Source organism: Rattus rattus, chromosome 5 (assembly GCF_011064425.1).
Source record: "Rattus rattus isolate New Zealand chromosome 5, Rrattus_CSIRO_v1, whole genome shotgun sequence".
NCBI classification, from domain to species: Eukaryota; Metazoa; Chordata; class Mammalia; order Rodentia; family Muridae; genus Rattus; species Rattus rattus.
In genome coordinates this window covers 106,118,498-106,143,549 of record NC_046158.1, presented here as the reverse complement: position 1 = coordinate 106,143,549, position 25,052 = coordinate 106,118,498, and the positions used below count along the sequence as shown (strand labels likewise).

The following is a 25,052-nucleotide window of genomic DNA, read 5'->3' as shown; positions in this document are numbered from 1 at the left end:
TCCTGCCACTTATTAGTTCATGATACCCACCTTGTTACAGTTATCTATCCCTTTCCCTAACTCGTTCATGTTATACCTGGTGATTAATGGGCATTCAGAAGTCCTGTTGAATAAATAAATCCAGCAGTGAGCAACAAATACCACATAGGTGTGGTTGGGGAGTTTGGGGAGGGGCCTAAGCCACTCCGATCAGCCTCCAGGCTGATAAACTTCAAGACCTGGACCACCAGATATTCTGCAGAATGTAGCTTATTAAACATCCCAGTACCCAGAGCTGCCGTGGAGACCAGGCTTCCACAGGACACATAGATTCCCTGGGGCAGGGGTGACAGGAAGACATTATCCCTGGCTACCCCCAAACAGAGCAGCCGCCAGATTTGATCAACCCATTCTTCTGAAACTGAATTTGAAGATCAAGAGCTACATCTTAGTCTCATGATAGCCTTGGGGGAATGGGGTTCTAGAGCCTAGAGTAGATCCCATCCTCTGATCGAGCAGAACCCCTGGAAACCCCAGTGCAGTGCCAGATGCCTAGTTTGGACAAAGATGTCACAAGGCAACCACATTTTGTCTGGTCTCTCCTACTGGACAGCTACCCCTCTGAGAAACACTTCCAGAATCCCACTTTAATAACATCACAGCTAGACACCATCTCTTCCTATATCTAAGAGCAAGGAAAGGAACAGCATCACTGGGCATGATCCTCTGCCGAGACTGATACCCAGAACTGTCCCCATCCTGATTCGATCTCAGGAATCAGACTCTGTTCTGAAGCTCAAGCTAGACTCAGGACAGAGGCTGCTGAGTCCTCATGGCCCCTGAAGCAATCTGAGCGTGTGACCTCTTCAGAAAATGGCAAGGCCTAAATTCTCACAGCCTTAAGGCACCAAACTCCTCTGTCTGCTTCCTACTCTGCCAATTTGAACACATCTACATGGGTCCAGAAGCCCGGCCCTCTGGAGAGTAGGGTATAACTTGCCAGGAGCCTGCATGGGCACTTGAACACAGTCAGCACAGCGCATTGCATGAAGCAAACCCAACTTTATTTCTGCCCTTTCCCATATAGAATGAAGCACCCTTCCTCACTAGGTCAAGGTCCTTGTTCCCCTCTTAGCCCAAGCAGGGCTCCCCTGGCCTCCCAACAGGCTCCTGGAGAATGAAGGGCTCCTGGCCTGACCCTCGCACCTACATGCTTTGTTCTTAGAAGAAACCTCATGGAAGATCAAGAAAGAATGTGGCATGGCTGAAGGACAACAAGTAGTGTGACATCTGGACATCTGCCCCTCGATGACTTCAAGTGGGCAAAACAGTGATCTGATGTGGGACTAAGGTTCAAGGCTGCTGTCCAAGGCCTTGGTCTTGCCAAGGCCTCCACCATGCAAAGCTGGTCAGGAGCCACCTCTTGCTAGTCCAGCTTAGTAGGAGAACAAGGTGGGCTCTCTGCATCCTGGAGAACAGGGCTTAATCCCAGGGCTTTAGGCCATCTTTAGAGCCAGGCATCATGGACAGCAGGATATTCAGGGTCCCAGCCACAGAGCTTCCCACTGAGGTCCAGGCCCAAACCAGCACTCAAGTCCATGCCGGGAGCTAGTCCTCAAGTCCAGAAGTCTTCAAGGCTGAAACCTGGGTCTTGATGGCCACCCTCAGGATCCTGTCTCCATGCCAACCATCTTCCATCTTCCATCCTCCAAGGCTAGGAGACTCAAGTCAGGAAAAGCCCCTAGGGCCTTTCTATACCTAGGAACTCTGCAGAGAAGGGGGTATATTGTGCAGAAGAGACCAATGGAGTGACCTGGACCTCCAAGAGTAGCCAGTGCAGGGGACAGAAGACAGGGGTGATACCGAGAGGGGCCAAGGACTAGAAGACCTAGCTGCTTTGGGCAGAATACCTCTCCGCTTGGGGACAGAAGTTTACAGGCTCAGTCTCTGGGCACCTCTCTGATGTGACTTCCAGGTGCACAGCCTCCTGGACGCAGAGCTAGCCTCTCAAAGGCATCTTGGATAGGTGTTGGCTTGTCTCTGGCATCTGGAAATGAAACAGGAGGTACAGCGGGTGCCTGGGCTGGCTGGAACTGCTCTAGAGAAATGCTGTCTGCACCTGCTCCAGGCCTCGATTTTGAAGCAGCGGCCAGCATTTGAGGTGGTCTTGCCAAGGCTCCCACACTGAATGTGCTCTGAGCAGGGTGTTCCCATCCTTGCTGGCTGTCTACAAGCCCAGCAATAATACCCTGGCCTCCAGTCCCAGAGTCACTGGGGGCAGAGCTTCTAGATTCTTCTGACAGTGCCTCCAGAAGTCTTTGTAGATGTGATATAGAGGCAGGAGTGGGTCTTCTCCCATCACTGGGGGCCTCGAACCCTAGAGCAGGAGAGAACAGAAGTCAGGTCTCAGAACTGCAAGAGAAAGCATAGAACATGGCTGCAAGAATTAACGCTGGTCTTTGGCTTTACTTAAGGGGCTATGGAGGCAGACTTGCAGAGGTCTCCAATAGCCCACAAGGTCTCTGCTAAGGCACAAACTACTACATTCCTACTCCAGCCTAGTACAACCATCAGTCCGTGCCTACTGTGCTTGAGAGGTTGAAGCTGGAGAACTGTGTTTGTGGTCAGCCTAGGTTACACAGAGATCGTGTCTTGAAGACAAATAAGAACAGCCCAGACAACCAGGTGTGTTATTCCTTCCTTGTTTGGCCCCTCTGGTCACCACAAAAAGATCCTGCCTGCCTTCCTACCCACACCCCAGCAGCCCAGTTGGGTTCTGTGAACCCAACCAACCACATAGCCTTCTCCTACCACATCCATCCTCAACCACCCAGCACACACCTCCCACCCACACATTTGATCTTCTGGAACCATTTCTGTTCAAGCCAAGAGAAGCCATCAGAAACTCCTGAGTGCTCTCTGGTCTGTGCACTGCCGGGAGGGGAAGGACCTTTCTGCTCTGCTTTCTCTTTGTGCCACACCCAGACCTTGACTGGCACTACTTTGTACGACCCCACTTCTGCCTCATGGTCCCGCCATTCTACTCACATACCTTGATCATCAGTGTTCGGTGACCCATCCATGCTGTCTCCTTTAACCAGTGGCCCTCCTCCTGCCTGATTCTGCTGGTCTCATAGCCACACCCCCTCTCTGAACTACATCAGCGCCAGAAACCCCAGGAGTTGAAGCCTCCATTTCTTGCAATTCATCACCAAGCAGCAGTGCCTCTAACCTCTACCAGGTTTGCTGTCCACCTCAGCTGCCATCATCCATCCACAGGGACCACGTCTCTAGCCACCTTCTGTCCCAAGTTCCCACCACACCCCAGTCCCCAGAACCATCGTATATCTTGTCATCTCTACCACATTTAGGTACTTTGCAGGCCACGCCCCTCCCACTGCTCTGTCAGCAACTTCCCCTTGGTATGTGGAGCAGCGGCCATGAGTGATCTCCAGATCTGCCCGTGGACCCAGGTCCACTCCTGTTGTCTTCCTTCCCATTACTGCCATATCTGACCCTCCTCTCCTGCCTTTCTGACTGACCTTCCTTTTCCTCCAGGACCTTCCCCCCCTTCTCCACTGTGTCATCATTTCAACACCCAAACCTGCCAGTTTGTCCACCACTGTGGCAGCCCTCCCCTGAACCAGTTCGTCCTAATCCCAGTTCTCTGCTCTCGGTGATCGTCAGAGCTCCAGGCTGACCTGCAATGCTCTCACATCTCATTCTCTAGTTTTAACAAAAAACTATGTAATATTTGATTAGTTAAATATTTTAATATATAAATCAGGGAAAGTGATATTAAGAGTGATACTTAAACCAGGTGTGGCGGCACGTGCACTGGAAAAGGTGGGCTGACCTCCAAGTCAAAGGCCAGTCTAGTCTATATGTTGCGTTCCAGGACAGTCACCACTACATAGTGAGACCCTGTCTCAGAATAAAAGGGAAGGGGGTTGCTGTTCAAAGAATATTATCTAGGAAGCAAAAAAATCAGTCACGCAGAACGTGAGGAAATATTTCCAAATGACATAGGGAACGAAGAGACACCATTAAGAATATTTTTTTTTTAATTCTTTTTTTCGGAGCTGGGGACCGAACCCAGGGCCTTGCGCTTCCTAGGCAAGCGCTCTAACCACTGAGCTAAATCCCCAACCCCAAGAATATTTTTTTAAAACTCTTATAACTCAGCAAGGAAAACCCAATCCAACTGAGAATGAGTCAAAGAATCTGTGTAGACATTTGTCTAAAAGGTACACAGAGGACCTGCCATCTCAAAGAGGCTGGACGTGGCTAGGCATGAAATGCAAACCAGAGTGCTAGATACTTCTATTCCCCCTGGCGAGGCTCGCAACCGAAAGCGTGGCCTAAGAACCTCAGCACTTGTGCAGAAAGGCCGGTAGCCACCTCCACAGGTAATGGAGGTTTTAAGTGGATCAACTGCTTTGGAGGACAGCCAAGTACAGAGTCACCATGGGGCCCCAGAAGTTTTATGCCTGGGACAGATACCAACATAGTATATTCATAATGGTCCCAAAGCAGAAATAACTCAAATGTTCATCAGGCGGTGAAGAAGTGTGAGTGTCATTCGGCAGAAAAGGAATGACGTGCTCATAGGTACAGTAAGAGATGAACAGCGAAGGTCTGTGGAGGGCAGGGAGCCAGACACAAAAGGCATGTGGCTCCATTTATGTGAAACGTCTAGACAAGGCAAATCCATAGAGGCAGAAGGTAGATCACTGATTATCTAGGGCTGGTAGAGAAAGGGGGGTGGGGCTCAGGTGTAGATGACCTAGAAATGAGATCTGGGTCACAGGCACACACAGCAGCTTCACTGGGTGTCACACTGTATTCCAGAAGGGTTGCAGCCATTTATGGCCCCGTCGGTGGGATACAGACACCCTTTGCCCTGTACCCTTTATGAGGATTTGATGTTACCATCATGGAGATAGTGGACTTCTAATTCAGGGAGAGTGGGTGGGGTTGTGATTGTGCCTCGTTTGATTTCTTCCAAGGCGCTCATTAACCCCTCATGCACTTTTCTATTTGCATTTTGACTTTCTATTTACAGCACTCTCATAATATACTACTAGTTACATTCAGTTCAGAAGCATCTCTAACTTTATACTTGGATTTTAGATTTACTTGTAGTGTCTCTTAACAGCTCTTCTTATGGTTACTGTTGGATTTATTATTCTTTCTAGTTGTTAGGGTTATTTGTGAGAAATTCTTCCCCATCCCAATATTAAAGACAACTCGCCAGTTTCTTGCTAAACTTTTTACAGTTTCTCCACGCACGTACGAGTCCTTTATGCAGTATGGGATGTGACGCTGTGCGACAGTACCTAGTTGTCTCAGAACCATCTAGAGCAGTGGCTCTCACTCTTCCTAATGCTGCTACCCTTTAATCGGTTCCTCATGTGCTGACCTCCAACCATGAATTATTTTTTATTGCTACTTTGTAACTAAATTTCGCTAATGTTGTAAATTATAATGTAGATATCTGATATGAGATTCCTGTAAAAGGGTTGTTGGATGCCCAAAGGGGTTGAAACCCACAGGTTGAGAACCACTAAGCTACTCTTTCTTTCTTTTTTTTTTCCTTTTCTTTTCTGAGCTGGGACCCAACCCAGGGCCTTGCGCTTGCTAGGCAAGTGCTCTACCACTGGGCTAAATCCCAACCCGCTACTCTCTTTCTTAATCAAGCTCCCACCCCTGGAGTTTTCACATTTTTTTTTTTGACACAGGATCTCATTACGTAACTCTGGCTATCCTGGACCTCACTCTGTAGACCAGACTTGCCTCCAGCTTACAGAGATCCACCTGCCTCTGCCTCCCCAGTGCTGGTCTGCATTAGAACTGTGCACCACCGTACCCACTTGGTTTTCATTCGAATAGAATCCATTTCAAAACTTTCCACTCTGTTCCCACAGGCACTTATGTATCTCTACACTCATCCCCTGCACTTAATAAAGCCCAATATTCAGAATGCAGACAGATTTTTATATATTTGTGTAATACACACACACACACACACACACACATTTTGTAAACTCATAACTGACTAGGTTAGTCTTTCCATGCCTTCTGTGTTGTTGCTGGTTTTGAAGACAGAGTCACTACGATATAGCCAAGGCTAACCTTGAATTAATGTAGCCTAGGTTAGCCTTGAATTAATATGCCCTTGCCTTGGATCACAGGTCAGTGCAGCCCCACTCAGCCCCACCACTTCGTTACATCAGAAGTGTCCAGGCCGCTGCCTTTCATCTCGGATAAGTTGCTCTGCCAATAGCATCAAATTTGTTATGGTTTTTAGTGTGAACTTTTAAAGATTTATTTTGTTTTTAAATATGTGAAGGGGGGTGGGTGCAGGTGAGTGCAGACGCCTGCTGGAGGCCCTGGGGCAGGAGTCACAGGCAGTGAACTGCCTAACATGGGTGCTGGGAACCAAATTCAGTAAAGCTCCCCCTTCACCACTGAGCCGTCTTTCCAGCCCCTCGAGTGTGAATTCATTGGCTCTATAGATCAAACTGGGAAGTTTTAGGCTTTTAAACACTGCCTTCCTATCTGTAGCTAGAACGTGTAGTTATTTAAGTGATTCTGATACAGCTTGTCACTATGCTGGCCTCAAACCTGGGCCTGGCCCTCCCCTCACTTCCAAGTGCTAGGATCATAGCTGCCTATCACACTTGGCAATTTTTTAAATATTTCCCCCTGGAGAGTTTTTACATAGCTTCTATCTCTTGTTCTTCGTGCTCTTGTTTTAAAGTTACTTTGAAGGTTTGCAGAAATATAATTCTTATTTTTAAATTATCCTAGTCTCTGATTTTGCCTGTTTCAATATCAATCTATGATTAGTCACAGTTGCTTCTTTTGTTTTTGGTTGTTTTCTGATGTAGGGTTTTCTCTGTGTAAGCATGGCTGTCCTGGTACTCACTCCACAGACCAGGCTGACCTCAAACTCAGACCCATCTGCATCTGCCTCCCAAATGCTGGGATTAAAGGCATATGTCACCACCCTGGGCAGAGTTTTGCTTCCTTTCTTAACCCCAGAACTTTGTGTCTTTTCCTGCCTTACAATGGCAATGGTTAAATGTTGCAGGATATTAGATCACACGGTGAATCCTAAGACTGTGTCATCTACTGTGGTGTGTCTCGCCCTTAGCACACACCTTTGATTCCTCTGGCTGGAACAGACATGCTCTTAGTAAATTTGTAGAAGGAAGCACCCATGCTTGAAAGTGATATCTAAATAAGTGGCAAAGTGACAAATCAGAGAAAGATATGACAGAATAGGATATGCCTAACTCTAATGAGAAAAGGGAAGAAAGGGAAACCACTTAGAAGAGAAGTGCACTTAGAAGAGGGAGAGGGAGGGAGAGTTGGGGAGGCAGGAGGCAGTTTTACTGGGAGAATGTTTTAGGTTGAAGAGAGAACAAGGTAGACACAGGTAAAGACAGAACAAACCAGAGAATAAGAAGGAGCCTGAAGATTAGAACAGATTGCGAAGGCTAGTGTGCGGCCAAACTGCAATTTAGTCAGAGGCCAAGAGAGGAGCCAGGTTGGATCAGTCAGCTTGGAGAGGAGTTTGAGCCAGCACAGCTGAGTTGAACCAGCCAGCCCCAGTTCAGAGTTAGAAAGGGTGAGCTTATTCTGCAGCAAGTCTCGGAGGCTGAAAACATTCTAGGCCTCGTTTAGATTGTTCTGAAGCTAAAGCTTCCAGGACTAGGGACTAGGTTAGCAGACTGAGGCAGTAAGCTTGGAGACGACAATTACATCCATCAGGTGAATCAGGTGAATGAAAGGTACTTTCGCAGCTAAGACCTCTGTTTCAACACTGAGTGGATGGATAATAGTGGGAAAACTTACCTTGGTCATAAGATTTAATATTTTGTCAATTAAAAGTTATTTCTATTCTAAGTTTTGGTAGATGTCCACTATCTGGGTTGTTTCTCTTCACTAAGAGGTTTTAGTCCTTTAGTGAGTATTAAGCCTTTTCAAGTATGTTTCCAAATTCAATCATGAGGAGAGTCCTTGTGACCCAGCCCACCTCTCCTTGCCTCTTCACCATCCCTTACATCTTTAACCTTGCACTTCAGCACCATCCCTTAGATTAAGTCACTTACCTCTCCCATGGGAGTCAGGGACACTTGGGCTGCAGTTGTACAGCCGGCAGACCCGGGTGATATCTGAGGTGCTCAGGTTCCATCGCTGGCCAATGTGAACACTGGAAGTCCAGAGTGGTATGATGGTGGGCTGCCCACGCCAGCTGAAGGCAAACCTGAAACCCAGGGGTGGGACCTGTGTTAGATCACAGTAGGGGGCTGGCTAGGAGGGTAGTAAAAGGGGATGGGGATGGGAGGCAGGGGGGATAGAGGGCCAAGGAGCAGGAAGAAGGGTGGAGAGGGCAGAGAATGGAGGGCAGAGAGGGGAGGGCAGAGAGGGGAGGGCAGAGAGGGGAAGGCAGAGAGGGGAAGGCAGAGAGGGGAGGCAGGAGGCAGAGGGCACAGGGAAGGGGGACACAGGGGAAGGAGTGTGCTCACCTCCCATAATGCATCACTGACGAGTAGTCATAGGGAGCTAACATATTGCTATTTTGAGACTTGATGAAGTTGATCTCAAAGCCTTAAAGCAGACACACACACATGCTTTTGTAAGATATGTAACAAGAAGACAGGCAGGGAAAAGCAGACAAGGAAGGGAAGGTGGGGTGACTTCTGAGAATCTACAACCTACAAGTGGAAGAGTCTGGCTCCCTTGGCTGAACCTTTAAGCTGGCCCCGTTTTCTGCACACATTTGCTACCCCATTCTACTTGACCCTGGAAGTAATCCAGACCTGTATCAGGGGTACCTCATGACCATGCAACCATAACCTCCTACAAGTTCGTTCCAGCTCTTCCTCCTTCCTGATTCATGTTGCATGGCACTAGTCTTTGCAAACTTGCAGCATCCCCAAAGCTGTGGCTGCTGTGCCTTAGACACTGGTACCCTGTCTACTCTACTCTGTGAGCTAGCTTCAAAGATGTGCTGTCCTCTCCACCCAGGGTTCTGGTGCCTGACCACCTTCATCTTCCCATCTTAGACACGAATCTGCATGTGTGAATCCCAGCAGTCCATTCATCCTAGTTGTCCAGAATGCCCACTTTTCCCCTCCAGGCCAGTGAGGGAGGGAAGGCTGCTGCCTGCTCAGGGCTGCTGTTCCTTACATGTTTGTTGCCAAGCCCCTCCCCCAACCAGACCCAGCAGGCCGTGTCCACACTATTCTTCCCCAAAGTCATCAGCGGCCTCTTTAGTTGGAGCCCCACAGAGTAACAATTTTCTCTTCAAAGACCCTTCTTCATTATTAAACATAATTTTGGATAGGCGATGTATTCCCCCTAACTCAAAAACTGAGTTATTTAACTGAGCATAGTACTTCACACTTTAATCTCAGCACTTGGGAGACAGAAGCAGGAAGATCTCCGAGTTCAAGGCCTGCTTGGTCTGCAGAGTGAGATCCAGGACATCTACTGCTACATAGTGAGACCTTGTCTCAGGAAAACGAAGTAAAACAAAACACATTCCAAGCATCTAGTGTGCGCAATGCCCTGAGCTCAACCCCCAGTACCACGGAAATAGAATACACATATATTAAAGATAACATACACAAATATTAAAGATAGTAGTAAGACTCCTACACCACCTGATTCCTCTGAATCCCTACCTCTCAATCCTTACAGAACTATTGTGATTAGGTTTATGCCTTGGCAGAATTTATGCACATTAGTGCCAAAGGATCTCACTTTTCATACTTCCCCTATTAGGATAGCTGAGCTTTTTGGTTGGCACTAGGATGGAAATCCAGTTACAAACCAGACAAGTGCTGGACCTTTGGCTCCATCCCTAGTCCTAGGTGGGTAGAGTGTTTTTGAGCCAATTTTGTTGTTAGAAAACACTAATTAGGGGTTGGGGATTTAGCTCAGTGGTAGAGCGCTTGTCTAGGAAGCGCAAGGCCCTGGGTTCGGTCCCCAGCTCCGAAAAAAAAAAGAACCAAAAGAAAAAAGAAAGAAAGAAAGAAAGAAAGAAAGAAAGAAAGAAAGAAAGAAAGAAAGAAAACACTAATTAACTTAAGAGATGTTCAACCCTTATTTATGCTTTTACCTTAATTAATTGCGCCCTTTAACTTAAATGGGCATGTTTAATCTATTCATTCTCTTTGCTTTTATGGATACAAGTATAGACAGCCTCTACACTTCCCCTGAACCTACCCTTATCCAGAGAGCATTGTTTTTTTTAAAGGTGTATTTGTTTTATGTAAGTACACTGTACACTGTCATTGCCTTAAGACAGACAAGAAGAGGGCCTCAGATCTCATTACAGATGGTTGTGAACCACCATGTGGTTGCTGGGAATTGAACTCAGGACCTCTGGAAGAGCAGTCAGTGCTCTCCAGCCCCTGACCATTGGTTTTAAAATAGTGTTTTACAATTATTTAAAGACAGAGTCTATGTATCCTAGGCCTCACACTCAGGATCCTCTACCTCAGCCTCCAGAGTGCTGAGACCACATAGTTTTCTCTTCCTTTCTCTTCTTTTGAAAACCCCTGGGCTGGAGAGATGGCTCAGTGGTTAAGAGCACTGACTGCTCTTCCAGAGGCCATGAGTTCAAATCCCAGCAACCACATGGTGGCTCACAACCATCTGTAATGAGATCTGATGCCCTGTTCTGGTATCTGAAGACAGCTACAGTGTACTTACATATAAATAAATTTAGAAAAAGAAAGAAAGGAAGGAAGGAAGGAAGGAAGGAAGGAAGAAAGAAAGAAAGAAAGAAAGAAAGAAAGAAAGAAAGCCCCTGTAATTCCTTTAACCTCCGATTTGACTCTTCACTTCCATGCAAGAGCAGTTTGGGGGTTGGTTGGTCATTGGCTTCTGCTCTGTCATGATCAGGGAATTAGCACTTGTTTTGTCAAATCTAGTTTCTCACAGCCTGTCAGTGAGAGGAGTGGATGAGTGCTTCTTACCCAGGAGCGCTTGAAAATATCTTGGGCACCCCCAGCCCTGAACCAATCCTATTCTTTTGTCGTGTGCTATCTAGTGCCTCAAAGCACTGTCTCTAGGGTAAGTTTCATACTTTTCATTTGGCAAACCCCAGAGCATCAGAAGAGGCTCCTCCACTGGCAGGAGGCCTCCGACTCCTCTGTACTCCCTAACACAGTGGATTCTGTCCCTTCACAAGCAGCCCTCCTGCCCAAGGCAGTTGTCATTCTTACCACTGAGCTCTGAGCTCCACATACAGGCTTTCACTGCAATCTGATCCCTGCACATGCCCAGAGCACATGCTTCCCCTTGGCACCAGGGCTCCTCCTGTCTGCCTTTGCTCTGCCACTTCCAGGGTATTCTCTGAGCCACATGTCCACTGATGCCCACCTTGTGCACCTTGGCCTTTCAGCATTGTCTTTTCTCTGACCCTTGCATTTGATCTGCCCCATGTTCCCACCTGACACACAACTCCTGATCCAATAGCATCTGCAATGTGGGGGACAGCGGAGTCAGTGAGCCGAGGGTCAAAGGACACTGCCAACCTCACATTCGGATGACTGACATTGGCATAGAGAAGAGAGACACAAAGCAAATGGCTGATGCCCTTTCTTGGATACAACTGTGGAGGTACAGAGCAATAGCCACAGATGACCACTCTCAAATACCAGAGGGGCATGAATCCCACTTACCTCATGAGAAAGGGACAGACAGTGTGGGGGATGAACTCTTCCAGGGGAGGTGAGCAATTCCTCAACTCCAGCCCTGGCCTGAGGCCTGTGTCCCTCAGGGTCTTCTGGACTCACCCTAGGCAGCTGACTTACCTGGGAGGATCTCGTTCCAGTTCACTCGGATGTAGCGGTCCCGATCTGCCCGAGAATGCTCATGCCAGAAGCCGAGCACGTGCATGAGTTCATGTAGGACAATGCCCCGGCCCTTCTGGAGACAAGTGGGTGCCAGGGATACCACCTGCATCCCTCCACTGCGTCCCACACCAGAGAAGCACCTGCAAGATCCTGAGAATGAGCTGGCGTGGAGGTGAGCTAGCTGGCCACCAGCATAGAAACGGTCAGCAGGACAGACACCACTTGTGCTCTAGGAGCTGAGCTGGACCAGTACAGACTACCCGTCCCCATCCTAAACTCTAGTCCCAGACTTTCTGTCCCATCTCCCAGGTCCGTTGACTGCTTGGTCTGTTTAGAAGCCGCAGCACTACCCCGAGCTGCCAAAAGGTGGCGCCTGACATGCGCAATAGAAGCAGGTCATCACATGAGCAGACCTATGCCGTAAGCTTGACACACAGCTTTCGTCAGCATCATGTCAGACCCCGAAGAAGGTAGGATGTAGGTAGGTATTACCACTACCCTTACCTCAGAAAGAAGGCAGAGAGGTTAAATTAGGGGACTCATCTAGACTCAAGTGGCACATGAATGGCAGAACTAGGACCCAACATTTGCTCAGATTCATACAGGACCTCCAGAGGTGAGGGCTTTGTAGAGGAGGGTCCTGGGCCCAATGACCATCCCTTAACTTTGGCCCAGAAGGTCCAGGTCATGAATGAACCATTCAGGGTAGGCGGAGGTTGAATCCAAGAAAATAGGCCCAGAAATAGCCTTAGATTTGTGCACACTAAGGGATAAACAGAGTATACACACATGTGCTTGCACAGACACAGACACACAGACACACAGACACACAGACACACAGACACACAGACACACAGACACACAGACACACAGACACACTCACCCCCATCCACCAGGAGCACTTACCCTGCCATAGGAAGGATAGAAACAAAATCTCTCTGGCCACGGTAGGCAACAAACCGGATGCACGTGAAACGTTCAAACTCGGCAAAGGCCTCCATAATGACCTGGCGGCTGGGTTCATCTGGGAAAGACACACCATGGCTGACCCCCTACAGAAGCCCCATAGCTCTCGAGGGCCTTTGAAGTCCACATGGCGCTGAGACCGGGACATTAAGCTCACCTTCCAACAGTGTTCAGAGAGGACAATGTTGAAGAGAGGAAGCCTGAGCTGCAGAAAGGCCCTAGCTGTGTGACTACATGGCTCAGAGGGGACTAGAGAGCTCCATCAGCGTCCCCAGGATTTCAGTACCCCTCCCCACCATAGCTCAGGATGCCCCGGTGTAGGAGCTCTGCACAGCACTGTCGGTGTAAGACAGGGGCTGTGATTCCGCAGAAGGAGACGTGTGATGTATAGATGGTGCAGGAGTCCTGATGCATAGGGAAGGAGGGTGGGAAGGCCCACCTCAGCTCTCACTCACCGTACTTGCTGGAGAGCAGAAAGGGGATCTCCACAATGCCATCAACACCCTTGGGCCATTTATTATTGGTCACTGACAACAATCGGAAGGGGCTCTGAGGAGAGAGGGCAGCTCAGAGTTAAATGGAGGACACAGGCCACCTAAGCTTCCTAATTCTCCAGGGTGCCATGCCTAAGTCCGCCAGGACTCTAAAGATGTGAGAGGCAGGACATGGAGGACTTGGGAGTGAGGAAACCATTAGAAGGGAGATGAAAGCATGGGAAATCAATGGGCCAGCTGTGAGAACTTAGATAACAGAGGTCACAACATGTTCTATCACGCAGATAAAAGTACCTAAGGTTGGTACCCCAGGAGGCCTGGCTCAGGAGGACTCAGCCCTTCCCATGCACCTCCATGGAGCAGGAATACATCAAAGCTTCTCCAAACATGAGAAGAATGGGAAGGGCCCTACGCAGAGTGATGGCCTCACAATGCTTCTCTCCCATCTTCCACTGACCAGAACTCTACAGTGTAGGCTTCATGGCTACCCGAAAGCCCTGCACCTCAAGCCATCAGCATTTGATGCCACTCTACAGGTTTCAAGTGGCAGGCACATGTGTACACATCTCAAATGGATAACCTAAGCTCTCCCGCCTCTGGACTCCGGCACAGCCTCGGTAGCCATCAATCGGTCACCCCTGAACAAGCAGGATAGTCTTGCTTTCCCCTGCTCACTGACATATTCATCAGTCCTCTGCCACCTACAATGGCACTGCCTCTCCTGAACAATGTGTCCTCTCTCTGAAATAAGTCATTTCCATTCCCATCAGCCTCCTCCCTTCCGAGACTCAGCGCCCCCATCCCCAGGCAAGATGGTCTCTCCATGTTATTCCTTGTTCTGCTTTCCCTAAGGGGGATCTTGACACACCCAGGTCTCACACATGCACAAGTCAATCTGGGCTCATGGCTCTGTTTTTGTTTTCCAAGACATGGTTTCCCTGTGTCTCCCTGACTGTCCTGGAACTCACCATGTAGACCAGGAGGCCTCAAAGTCAGAGATCTGCCTCCCAAGTGCTGGGATTAAAGGCCTGCACCACCACCGCCAGACCTAGGTTCATGTCTCTAACTTTGTGCCTTCTAAGCACTCCCTCTGGGCAGGGTGTCAAGTGGAGTTGGAGTTTGAATCCCCTCGTCCAGGAGCCCCTCTTAGGCAGACTAAGTTGTCATTTCAGCTGTCACCATTATATTCATAATGACCTGGAAAGTAGCACCCAACCAGCCACACAAACCAAAGATAGGCCCCAACTGTCAAGCACTCATGACACCTAGAAGAGGGTTCCAAGAGCTCTCATAGCTTTAAAGATACTCCTACACCATGCGCATACTTACTGGCCGAATGATGTCCCCTTCTACCAGGAAGCTGCTTTCTGGAGTCTCCTCTGAGATGAGCCCTGGGAGGGGAAGGGATGTGTGTGAGCCTTGACTTCCAGAACACAGGCTGGGATGGACCCAGCAATGCCAGTGTCTATATTTTCTACTTTGGGACCAAACTTTCATGAGCACCAAAAGCTGTGCTTCTTTGGGGAAGTGCAACAGCCCCTGCTGGGTCCCAGCCTGCAAATGTGTGTGAGGTCCTCAGCCTGCTTGCATCCTTCCCCTGGTTAAATGTAGTCCATGGCTCCCTCAGCATGTGTGATCCAATCCCAACTCCAGGCCTCCTGCTCTCAGGATGCAGCCTCTTCTTCCATCCAGACTCACTCCAGCCCAAGCCACAGTCCCCAGAACATGTCCTGGTCTCTCTTGCCTTACCTTGCCCTCACCCACCACCTAGTTCTATTATCTATGCTGTGTTCTGAACCCTTGAAGTAGCTAGGAGCTGAAATTACAAAGTCACAGCCACAGAGGGAGTTGAGAATACTTCTTTCTCAGTTTGCTTTGGCTTCTCATCTTCCTCCTATCAGGGAGCCTTCTGCAGCTGACTGCTGGGAAGAGAAACCTGAGAAGGACCCATGAGGCAGTGAAGGAAGCCACAGAAAGCTAGAGAGGAATACAGGAGCACTACTACCTGATCCCATCATAACTTCTGACTACGGATGGCAACACAAATTAGACCCACCCCTCTGTGAGTCCTCTTAGGTAGAAGTCTCCTCGAGATCATTTGATCAAGGCTGCATTCTGAAATTGAAAAGGCCACTCTCCAGGATCTGATACAGTTGTGTGGTCTCAGCCCTCAGAGCCATCATTCCCAGCAGCTGTAGATAGTAGTGTTTCTGAGCAAGAGGTCAGCTAGGCAGGGGCAGCAGCTATTAGCAACTACTGTGATCCCTAGCATGGGAACGTCTGTTCTTTGACATTGAGAGTGAGTGCCAGGAAGACTCTTGTTTCTGGCTCCCTCCAGAAGCCATTATCACTGACCGAGGATTGATGCCTATCTGAGCTTCTAACCAGCTCACAGAGAAAGAAGGGAGCAGTGGTCACCACCTACCCTAAGGCAAGGTTACCTCTGTTCTGCCAACATTTCAATCCGCGACAGCGCCAATATCTGAATTCGTTTTCATTGCCACCAACTTCAGACCAGTGTGTCTGTCTTCCTCATGTTTGAGATCCCCAGACAGAGATGCCCTGAGCCAGACTTCTTCATTCCTTAATAACTAATCCCATCTGGCTAGGTCACACCAGCACACAGAGTGACTGACTTGTTCTCAAATATCTACTAACGATTTTGCTCAAGTCCCAGGCTGAGAGAACACCAGTGTTCTCTTATCGGATCATTCTAAAGAAGTTTACAGTATCTGATATAGAAATAATTAATCAGCAAAAGAATACAGAAAAACAAACTTAAGCATTTCCTCATGAAAGTTGCATTTATTTAGAAGTCCCTGCATAAGTGGGAATATTTCCTCTCAATCTTTCCTGCATGTCCACATTCAGCATGGCTTTTTGGAGCATGGCCTGGTGCTCTTACCTTGGTTAATTGCGGGGATGTCCTTGTCCTGAGATACCCGGCTTCCCTCAGGAGTGAAGCCTTCTGGGACACTGGTACTGCAGACTCCTGAACATCTGGATGCTGAGGGTGCTCCTGGGATCAAACCTGGCCCAGGCAGACAAGGGCAGACACACAGACGTCCTCAGGGTTCCATTGTGAGACAGGGCAGCAGGACATGGGGAAGCTGAGGAATTTGGGCAGGAAAACCCAGCCCCCTCCAGGAGAGGCCTCCCAGCATGCATCCCTGAAGCCTGCCTGGCCATCTCACTCAGTCATACCTAGTGACAAGGTCTAGACACCTTCAGTGAAGGAGGTCCCTTTAAGGGGCTAGCACTGGCTCCAAAAGGCTAGGGCAGCCAATATGAGGCAGAAAAGAGGCACAGGGGACTTTAAATCTTGGGGTGACACCAGATTCAGGGCTAGCCTGACTCTCCTCTTGAACTTTTTCTCAACTCAGGCTCAGCCTGAGTGCCTGCTGCCCTAGTCAGGCTAGAACAGAGCCTCTACCTTAAAACAAACTGTATAAGTGCCTTATACAGTATGGCACTTGGCAATCTGGTAGATGGGTCCTCTCTGCTCCTACAAGCATCAGGAGGCCTCCCGCTCACAGGGTCCTCAGGAGCTCACTTTTAGGCACACCCCTGCAGCTCCATGTTGGGGCTGTGAAGCTCAGTTAAGATCATTAAGAGCCTCTGGCCTCTTCCCAATGGCCCAGAGCCTGGAGCCAGCTTACCTGGCAAGGAGAGCAAAGTTAACATCCAAGGCCACAGGCTTCCCGCGCCACCCATGGTGGGTCCTCACTGCCTTCTCAGTAAGCACAGAACTGCGGCAGGGAAGGGCCTCCTTAGCGCAAGTGCTCTGCTGCCCACCCCCTTTAATAGGGGCTTCTCCAGCCCACACCTGCAGCCTCCCAAGCACCTCCACCTGCCGTTCCTCCCAACAGCTACCACCTGAAGGCCTGCCCAGTTTTACCTGAGGACCCTACCTGTCGCCAGGCCTGAGCCTTCTAGACCGTAGTCCCACCCATCTTGACTGAAGTGGGTAAAATTGGGCAGGGGATGCAAAACAAATCCTTAGGATAGATATCCTTTAGCAGCGTAGCTTCCCTGAGATTCCTGCTCCTGCCACCAGAGGGCAGAGAAGCATTGCAGCTTCATGGAGTTCATGCGCTGGATTGAGATCCCAGCACTAAAAGGGGTCTTTTCCTGCCCCACCCACTATCATAGGGCTCAGATACGGAAAATCTGCTGGAAAACTCAAGACACCTCTCCCAAGGTGGTCACTAGATATCTCTCTCCTCTCCTCTCCTCTCTCTCCTCTCCTCTCTCCTCTCCTCTCCTCTCCTCTCCTCTCCTCTCCTTTCTTCCTTTCTCTCCCTCTCTCAATTTCTTTGAGAGAAGGTCTCATTATGTAGCTTTGGTTGTCCTGGAACTCACTATATAGACCAGGCTAGCCTCAAACTCAGGGAGATCTGTCTGCTGTCTGTCTCTGCCTCCTGTGTGCTGGGATTAAAGGCGTGTGCCACTTATGACCAATTCTAAGCTTTTATTTCAGAAGCCATATAGGGAAGTACACCGTTACACAGACACAGGTTGCAGGACTCTGCGAAACTTCACACTGAACACCAGCAGTACTGGCACCCAGAGACACCTCCCACAGCAGAGGGGACACTTTTGAACTCTCAGACTCTCATGTGGCTGTGTTCCTTCCAATGCCACGGCCCACTGGCATGATCGGCCTCTTCCCACTTCACTAATTAAAAATGCAAAGCTCCTGAACTTTCTTCCTGTCCTTTGCATCCTGCCATCCGGAGACCCCACCTGGACCCACAGCCTGGAACACACCAAGTCCACCCCATGTTCAGTGAAGGGAAGCCAGAGCCAAGGGCACTACTGGTTGTTCTCCACAAGGGCCTGTTGGCATTCCTGCTGAGCCTGGGGCTAGCATTTCCCAAGAAATAGAAGTCAGAGCCACACGGAGGGGCTGCTGGTGCCTGAGCAGAGTGTGGGCTGGTTTCCACGCATCCGATAAAGATGCCCATTAGCTCGCCTGAAAGAATCATTCATGCGCACTGCTTATGTATGTCAAAGCTTGTCGGGCACCTTAAACACTCAACGTTTTGCCATAAAAAAAGAAGACATGAGGGAGCCGGAGAGATGGCTCAGTGGTTGAGAGCACTGACTGCTCTTTCAGAGGTCCTGAGCTTAGTTCCCAGCAACAACATGGTGACTTGCAACCATCTATAATGGAATCTGATGCCCTCTTCTGGTGTGTCTGAAGACAGCTACAGTGTACTCATATAAATAAATAAATACATAAATAAATAAATGAGTTGTCATGGTGGTTCACACCTATAATCCCATAGAAGTTGATTGAAACTAGCCTGGGCTACATAGTGAGGGCCCATCTCTCTGTCTCTCTGTCTCTCTCTCTCTCTGTCTCTCATATATACATACACACACACACACACACATATATATATATATATATATATATATATGAGACCTAACTACAATAATGTGCTTAGCAAAATTACTATCATCAACCCATTAGTGGAAAAGCTCATACTTGGTCAGAAACACCGTTTTTTCTTTGAACAAGAATGTGGAGAACTAAGTTGGGGTAGCCAGTTACAAGAAGACAATATTGCTAAGCGTGAGTCTCAAGGTTCCATCTTGAGTGCAACACAAACCTGCTCGCGCTGGAGGAATCTGAGAACTTTGCACTTGGACTCAGTGCAGCCATGCCAGCGATTCATTCCATAAGTTAGGGCTGCTCTCTGCCTTGGCCAGGGGAACTTGTTTGCAGTTAGCAGTGGTTAATACAGAGACTCCTAACCGGTCAGTGTGCTGTGAATACGTGGTTGTGAGCACTCGTCCTTAAATGGCACATCTGTATCACCACCCGGTCCTCGCCAAGGCACAGAGAATGCCTCATCTCAGACGGAGGGGCAGAAAGAGTGTAAGAGGAAGCAGACTGGGGAGGGGGGAGATATGAAATGCTGTCTTAGGGTTGGGGATTTAGCTCAGTGGTAGAGCGCTTGCCTAGTAAGCGCAAGGCCCTGGGTTAGGTCCCCAGCTCCGGAAAAAAAAAAAAAAAAAAAAAAGAAATGCTGTCTTCCGGGCATGGCAGGGCTGTGGCATTCCAACTTGTAGCAATTGGGGGTTGTTTTTGCAAGATCAAGTCAGGTTCCAGCAGGGATAGGGAGGGGCTCTCAAGGCCTCTAGCTAAGCAGCTATTGGCAATTGGTGATTGTTGGAGTGGCCATTTCTCTTTGGGGGTGTGCCCACAGTCCACTGGATGACACTTCCCCCATGAGCACTTGGGAAGCACTAATCAGACTGGTGGGGTTAGGAAATAAGAAGAGGACATGAAGGAGGGAGGGAGATGTGCTGAGGGGGATCTGGTGGAGGGAGGGGCGAGTATGAGCACACACGTGTATACATGTAAGGGGAATTCTCAAAGAATAAAAAGTATGTGTTTTTAAAGGAGGCAAATGTTGTCTGGCCCCCACATTGAGGTCCCCAAAGTCACCAATTCAGCAGAAGACAGAGGTCATCTGGAGGACGATTTGAGAGTCGGTGTCAACTTATAATGTGTTGCCATTTTTCAAGATGGAAAGTTCTAGAGACAATTACTGTGACTATTACCTAACACTACAGAACACTTAGAATGGTAAAGTTGGTAAAAATTTCTTTTTTTTTTTTTTCTTTTCTTTTCTTTTTTTTCGGAGCTGGGGACCGAACCCAGAGCCTTGCGCTTGCTAGGCAAGTGCTCTACCACTGAGCTAAATCCCCAACCCCAGTAAAATTTCTTATGGCTTCACACACACACACACACACACACACACACACACACACACACACACACACACACAATTAAATTTGAAGAAGAAAGTATAAAATGTCATTTGTGGTGGCACGCACCTTTGATCGTGTACTTGGGAGGCAAAGGCAAGTGGGTCTCTTGTGAGTTTGAGGTCAATTTGGTCTAAATATCCAGTTCCAGACAAGTCAAGGCCACATAATAAGACTGTCTAAAAACAGACAAGAAAAGAAAAGAAGGAAGAAGGCCATTTGCTAGAGGTTAAGATGTTAGAAACAGAAGGGCAAGGAATGAGGTGTAGTGGGACCGCCAGCAACCAGCCAGCTATACATAAGACAGTGATGAAATGTTAATGACTCGGCACAGGTGTCCACCCAGAGCTGAACATCAAGTTCACAGGTAGGTCCCAATAGAAATTGGTATGGTTGCCTGCTCTGTGGCCTGGTGCAGGCGGGCACCACTACAATAAACAGATATGTGGCCAATACTGGGGGAGATAGGAAGACTGAGTGATGTGTGTGGTATGGAGGAGAAACTGGAGATGTGATGGGGTAAAGGGTGAGAGGGGAGCTGATGGACATGCTGTTATTGCCCAGGTAGGTCCACAGGAGGGTGTACAGCAGCCTGGCATTTAAGCAGAGCAGACTCAGCTCCCCAAACCTTCTGCCTGGCCTTGAAATCCCACTGGCTCTGGGCAACCATGGAAGCCCAAGATGAAGAAAGGTTTACTTTCTGAATTAGACCTCCTTAAAGGACCATCATGGTCCAGGAAGCCACTGGAAGCCATAGTGGCGTCGATAGTCCATGCTGCTGCCCCAGGATGGATGAAGCCTGAGATCAGTGTAGACAAACGCAGTCTGTGCCTCTGGCTGATGACTTGATGATGTCCTTGGGCTTTGCTGCCTGGGGTACAGGGCGGTGGGGGACAGGGGAGGGAAGCATCCTGATTTGAGAGCATTTGTAGCCACCTGAGGCCATATTGTAGCACCTACCCATGGACTGTGCTACTGCTGTGGGCCGTGAGTGAGTGAGTGGCCCTGAAATGGCTGGTCCACTTGATGTCTGTGGTTATCACTGTCTGAAACCACGTCAGTGTCTGTGGGTATGGGTGTGGGAGAGCTGGCCCTGCCCCTCACTGACTCTTCCTCCGTTGATGGCTTCTGGTACAGATGCAGGCTGAGAAAGACTCATGCTCCCTGTGGGCCACTTAGAATTCAACCATGCTCCAGTGAATATATGGACAAAACAGAATGGACTTGCTTTTTCCTTTTTGGGGGGAGGGGAGTGGGGAGGGAATGTCCCAGAGGAGGGGAGCAGACATGGGAAAACTGGGAGGTAAGCACAACCAGGGTGCTTAGTGTGAAATCCCCAAATAACCAATTAAAAAATAAAAAATAAAAAAAAAAAAAAACAGATACAGTTCCTGAGGAAGGCTCAGAACAACCCTAGCTCTTGAGTGGTTTGCCCCAGGGTGAGAATGGGTGCCAGGAGCAGGTTATGCACCATTCATTCAGCCCCAGGGAGCCAGTGTCCCCCATCTGAATGCCCCTCAGCCAACACGCACTGGGTAAATATGGTTCCCAGGGAAGTGGGGTCTGATCAGGGACGCACTGAACTGCTGTGAGACTGAGCCCAGCGTCTGCCTTCCAAACCCTCCCAGTTCACCCACAAGCCACCCTGTATGGCCAGGTCAGGGAAGACCACGCAGTTCTTCAGTCATGGCAGGCATCACCTGAGACCGACGATGTGGCATTGCTTTTTTTTTTTTTTTAAACAAAACACTATTTTTATTGACACACCCTCAATGTTCTATATAAATATAAAGTGCTGTTTCCAACGCCCCCTCCCTGGCCCACAGGGCTGGGAGGAAGACAGGGAGGGAGTGTTAAATGTCAGTTGAACACAAATAACTTTTCAGCACCAATTACAGCGAGATGCCCACACACTCACACACAGAAGTAAAATGTCGGTAATATGACACACACATTGCTTCCTGGCTCCCCTGGGAGCACAAGGCTTAAGCCTTCGGTCAAGGGCTGCACACCCCTACACATGGTTTCTGCTTGTCACAGCTTGTTTTCTGAGCCCTTGGGTTGCCGAGGGCTTTAATATAGTGGGACGGCAATACATGGGTTTAGAGTCCAATTAATTTCCGCAAGTTGAAGGAGGGAGAAGAAATAAGGGCCAGCCCTTAAACCCCCTCAGAAGAGCACCATGTCAGAAAAGCCGTCATCCTGCATTTCCTAGCACCCCAGTTTGACGACAAGGTGAGGAGGGAAGAACCAGAGAGGAGGCCCAGCAGCCCACAGCAGCTTCCCCCAGGAGTCAGTGAAAGCCAGAGCTGTGGGGTGGAGCCAGGCTGGGCCTTGCCTCAGTGACACAGCACCTGGGTCTCAAGCTGCAGCAGCTGCCCCATGAAACTGAAGTTGGGGGAGATGACTCCCCGACGTTGCTTAACAAAGTCAAAGGCCTCGTCCAGCCGTACTCGATGGCTCTGAATCAGGTATGCCAGGCAGATGGTGGCTGAGCGAGAGATACCAGCTTGGCAGTGCACCAGCACCCGGCCCCCACTATTCTTCACTGAGTCTGAAAAGAAACGAGGAGCGGAGAGTCAGACAGGAAGGTGGACAGGGGAATCGGGTGCCTGTACCTTCTCCCCTACAGTTCCCCCAGACGCCCAGGATGAGGCTCCCTTACCAATGAAGCCGATAGCCTCCTGGAACCAGGCACTGATCTCCACCATCTGATTATCTTCTACTGGAATGCTCTTGTAGCGGAAAAGACCCTCAAAGTGGTTGGGGCAGCTGGCAGAGACATTGAGAACCGCTGTGATTCCGCAGGCCTGCAGCCCCTGAAGATCTGAGGAATGGTTGCAGCTGCCCAAGTATAGGTAGGGCAAGATTTCCACAGGACCACCCTGGAGGAGGAAGGGGACAATGGTGAGACACCAGCCTTGGCCTGGAGGGCTTGAGCAAGACATCCTGGGCTAGCTAGAAACAAAAGGTACTCTAGGCCAGTCCTCTTGACCAAGGTCAGAACTTGAAGCCTTGAGGTTACCGTGTGCCACATATGCCTTAAAGTCTGTATGAGGATACACAGGTTCACACAAACACTCTCCACACAGGGAATGTGTACTTGAACACACCCCTGGCTTTCCCCCACTGGCTTTCTCCAGAGGCATCCCTCTAGAATGCACAATGAAACTAGATAGGAAGACAAAAAATTCGAATTATCAACTCACCTGGTCATAGATAGGAACCCTCGGGTCAGAGTTGTTATTTTCGGCTCCAGCAGGAGGCAGGGCCTGGGCAGGGGCTTCAGAGCACAGATCTGGACAGTATGCCTGGAAGCTTTCAAAACCACCTGCGGGGAAAAGAAAGAAAGAAAGGGTAGATTAGCTAAGAGGTCGGGCACCAGGAGCCGGGAGCGGGGCGCGGGGTGCCGGGCACCGGGCGCGGGCTCACCTCGCAAGAAGCACACGGCCATGGGTCCCGCGCGCATCTCGTGTTGCAGTGCTGCTAGCAGCAGGTGAGCCGGGCCATCCGGCGGGAGTTCGGCCACAGATGCGCTGCTTTCGTCCAGCACCACGGCGCGGGCCAGCTCCCCGCGGCCCAGACGCGCCCGGAGCGCGCGGTCCGGCAGCAGACAGGCGAGGGCGGCGGCGGGGGTGCCGCGTGCACGGCGCCGCAGCAGTGCGTTCCAGGGCACAGGTCGCGCGGCGCGCACGTGGCTACGACAGAAGGCCAAGAACGGGCGACAGTCGAGCAGCAGTGTGCGCTCGGCCTCCCGCGGCTCCCGCAGCAGCGCGCCCAGCGCCGCGCACTCTAGCTCGCACGCTGCCTCTAGTCCCATGGCGATCGGCATCGCAAAGCCTCCTGCTTCCCGCGGTCCTCTCCCTCGGCTCCGGCGGCGGCGGCGTCTGTGTGGCAGGATCTGACGGCTCTGGGTGCTCTTCATCGCGCCCGGGCTTAAGTACTCGAGGGCTGGCCCCTCGGGTCACCATACAAGGATAGAGCAGGAAGGCGCCGGTGCCCGCCCCCGCGACTTCACGTGGGGCCCTGGCTGGGCGGCCCCCGGGGCTCCGGGAGCGGACGGGGGATGGGGTGGGTGGGGCATTAGGGGGAGGGACACTCGGGGGAGGAAACTGGGAACCAGACCGTGACAAGGGTCGTCCTAGAATCTAGAGGCCCCACCCACGTCTCCCCAGTGTATACGCCCCAGTGCTTCCCACTCTTTTCCGGGCCCCAAGCCGCTAAGTGGTTGGGAACTCAGCTTCCCGGCTGCGTGGAGCCTTCGAGTTACTCGGGTCTTAGGCTTCTTCGCTTTTCCATTTTCTTTCAGGTTTTTCATTCTAGGTATTTCGATAGCAAAACTGTACGAATTACCTGTTGCTACCTATGACACTATTAGGAAAGAAACCAACCTTCTTATTTTAGAGAACTTAGGGAAATGGCTGTCCTCTTCTCCCCATGTCAGGGTTTTACCCCAAAGTTAGCCCAGCTAGAGTAGTCCCTTGAAGCCAAAGCCCTAGGTCTGGGGGGCTTTAGCGGGGAAGGGGAGCAGGGGCCTGTGATGAGTTTCCACTTATGACTGGGACAGTTTCTTTCCCCAGGGGCCCAGGGAAACCCCCCAAGAGCCTAAAGAGAAGTACTTCCCATGTCACAGGCCAGGGCTGAAGAGGAACTCTGCTGACGATGCTGGGCTCTCCCAGGGCCTAGCCAGGCCTGGTGGGAATTTCAGAGGAAGAAGAACTATTCACAGAACCCTTAAGAGCTGCAAATTCTTTTGGGGCAGGCCCTGGCCCCACACCAAGCTGTAAGAATGAAAAACTGGGTAACTCACAGTCATTTCGCCCTCCCCCTACTCAAGTGCCAGCCCCCTCCTCCCGGATGTGGTGAGGCCCAGCTGCAAGTGGGGCCCTGGGACACTCCTGGGTTGGGGGCAAGAAATGTTGGTAGGTGGCTGAACTCTATCTGAAGCAGG

At 50.0% G+C, this 25,052-nt stretch overlaps 2 protein-coding genes across 2 annotated transcripts; both read right to left on the bottom strand.

Annotated features, from left to right (window-relative positions):
* Positions 1–1,025: 1,025 nt before the first annotated feature.
* On the bottom strand, positions 1,026–17,078 carry Astl (astacin like metalloendopeptidase). Its single transcript, XM_032902337.1, has 9 exons — positions 16,978–17,078; positions 16,224–16,349; positions 14,648–14,709; positions 13,280–13,373; positions 12,765–12,882; positions 11,817–11,998; positions 8,517–8,598; positions 8,100–8,254; positions 1,026–2,356 (listed from the first exon to the last, which is right to left on the bottom strand). The coding sequence occupies exons 1-9, from the start codon at positions 17,030–17,032 to the stop codon at positions 1,920–1,922; spliced, it is 1,311 nt and encodes a 436-aa protein (XP_032758228.1). The 5' UTR covers positions 17,033–17,078; the 3' UTR covers positions 1,026–1,919.
* Positions 17,079–21,825: 4,747 nt separating this feature from the next.
* Positions 21,826–24,146, bottom strand: Dusp2 (dual specificity phosphatase 2). Its single transcript, XM_032902336.1, has 4 exons — positions 23,534–24,146; positions 23,311–23,432; positions 22,767–22,986; positions 21,826–22,655 (listed from the first exon to the last, which is right to left on the bottom strand). Exons 1-4 carry the CDS (start codon positions 24,024–24,026, stop codon positions 22,441–22,443), a joined length of 1,050 nt encoding a protein of 349 aa, XP_032758227.1. The 5' UTR covers positions 24,027–24,146; the 3' UTR covers positions 21,826–22,440.
* Between the last annotated feature and the right edge of the window lie 906 nt (positions 24,147–25,052).

Coding starts and splice junctions, on each gene's coding strand:
- Astl (XM_032902337.1), bottom strand. CDS start 17,032: ATGGGTGGCGCGGGAAGCCTGTGGCCTTGGATGTTAACTTTGCTCTCC. Junction 13,374..14,647: donor AAGGGGACATCATTCGGCCA/GTAAGTATGCGC, acceptor CTCTCTCCTCAG/AGCCCCTTCCGATTGTTGTC. Junction 2,357..8,099: donor CCCTGACTCCCATGGGAGAG/GTAAGTGACTTA, acceptor CTCCTGCTCTAG/GGTTCGAGGCCCCCAGTGAT.
- Dusp2 (XM_032902336.1), bottom strand. CDS start 24,026: ATGAAGAGCACCCAGAGCCGTCAGATCCTGCCACACAGACGCCGCCGC. Junction 22,987..23,310: donor GGGTTCCTATCTATGACCAG/GTGAGTTGATAA, acceptor TTCCTCCTCCAG/GGTGGTCCTGTGGAAATCTT. Junction 22,656..22,766: donor GGAGGCTATCGGCTTCATTG/GTAAGGGAGCCT, acceptor GTTTCTTTTCAG/ACTCAGTGAAGAATAGTGGG.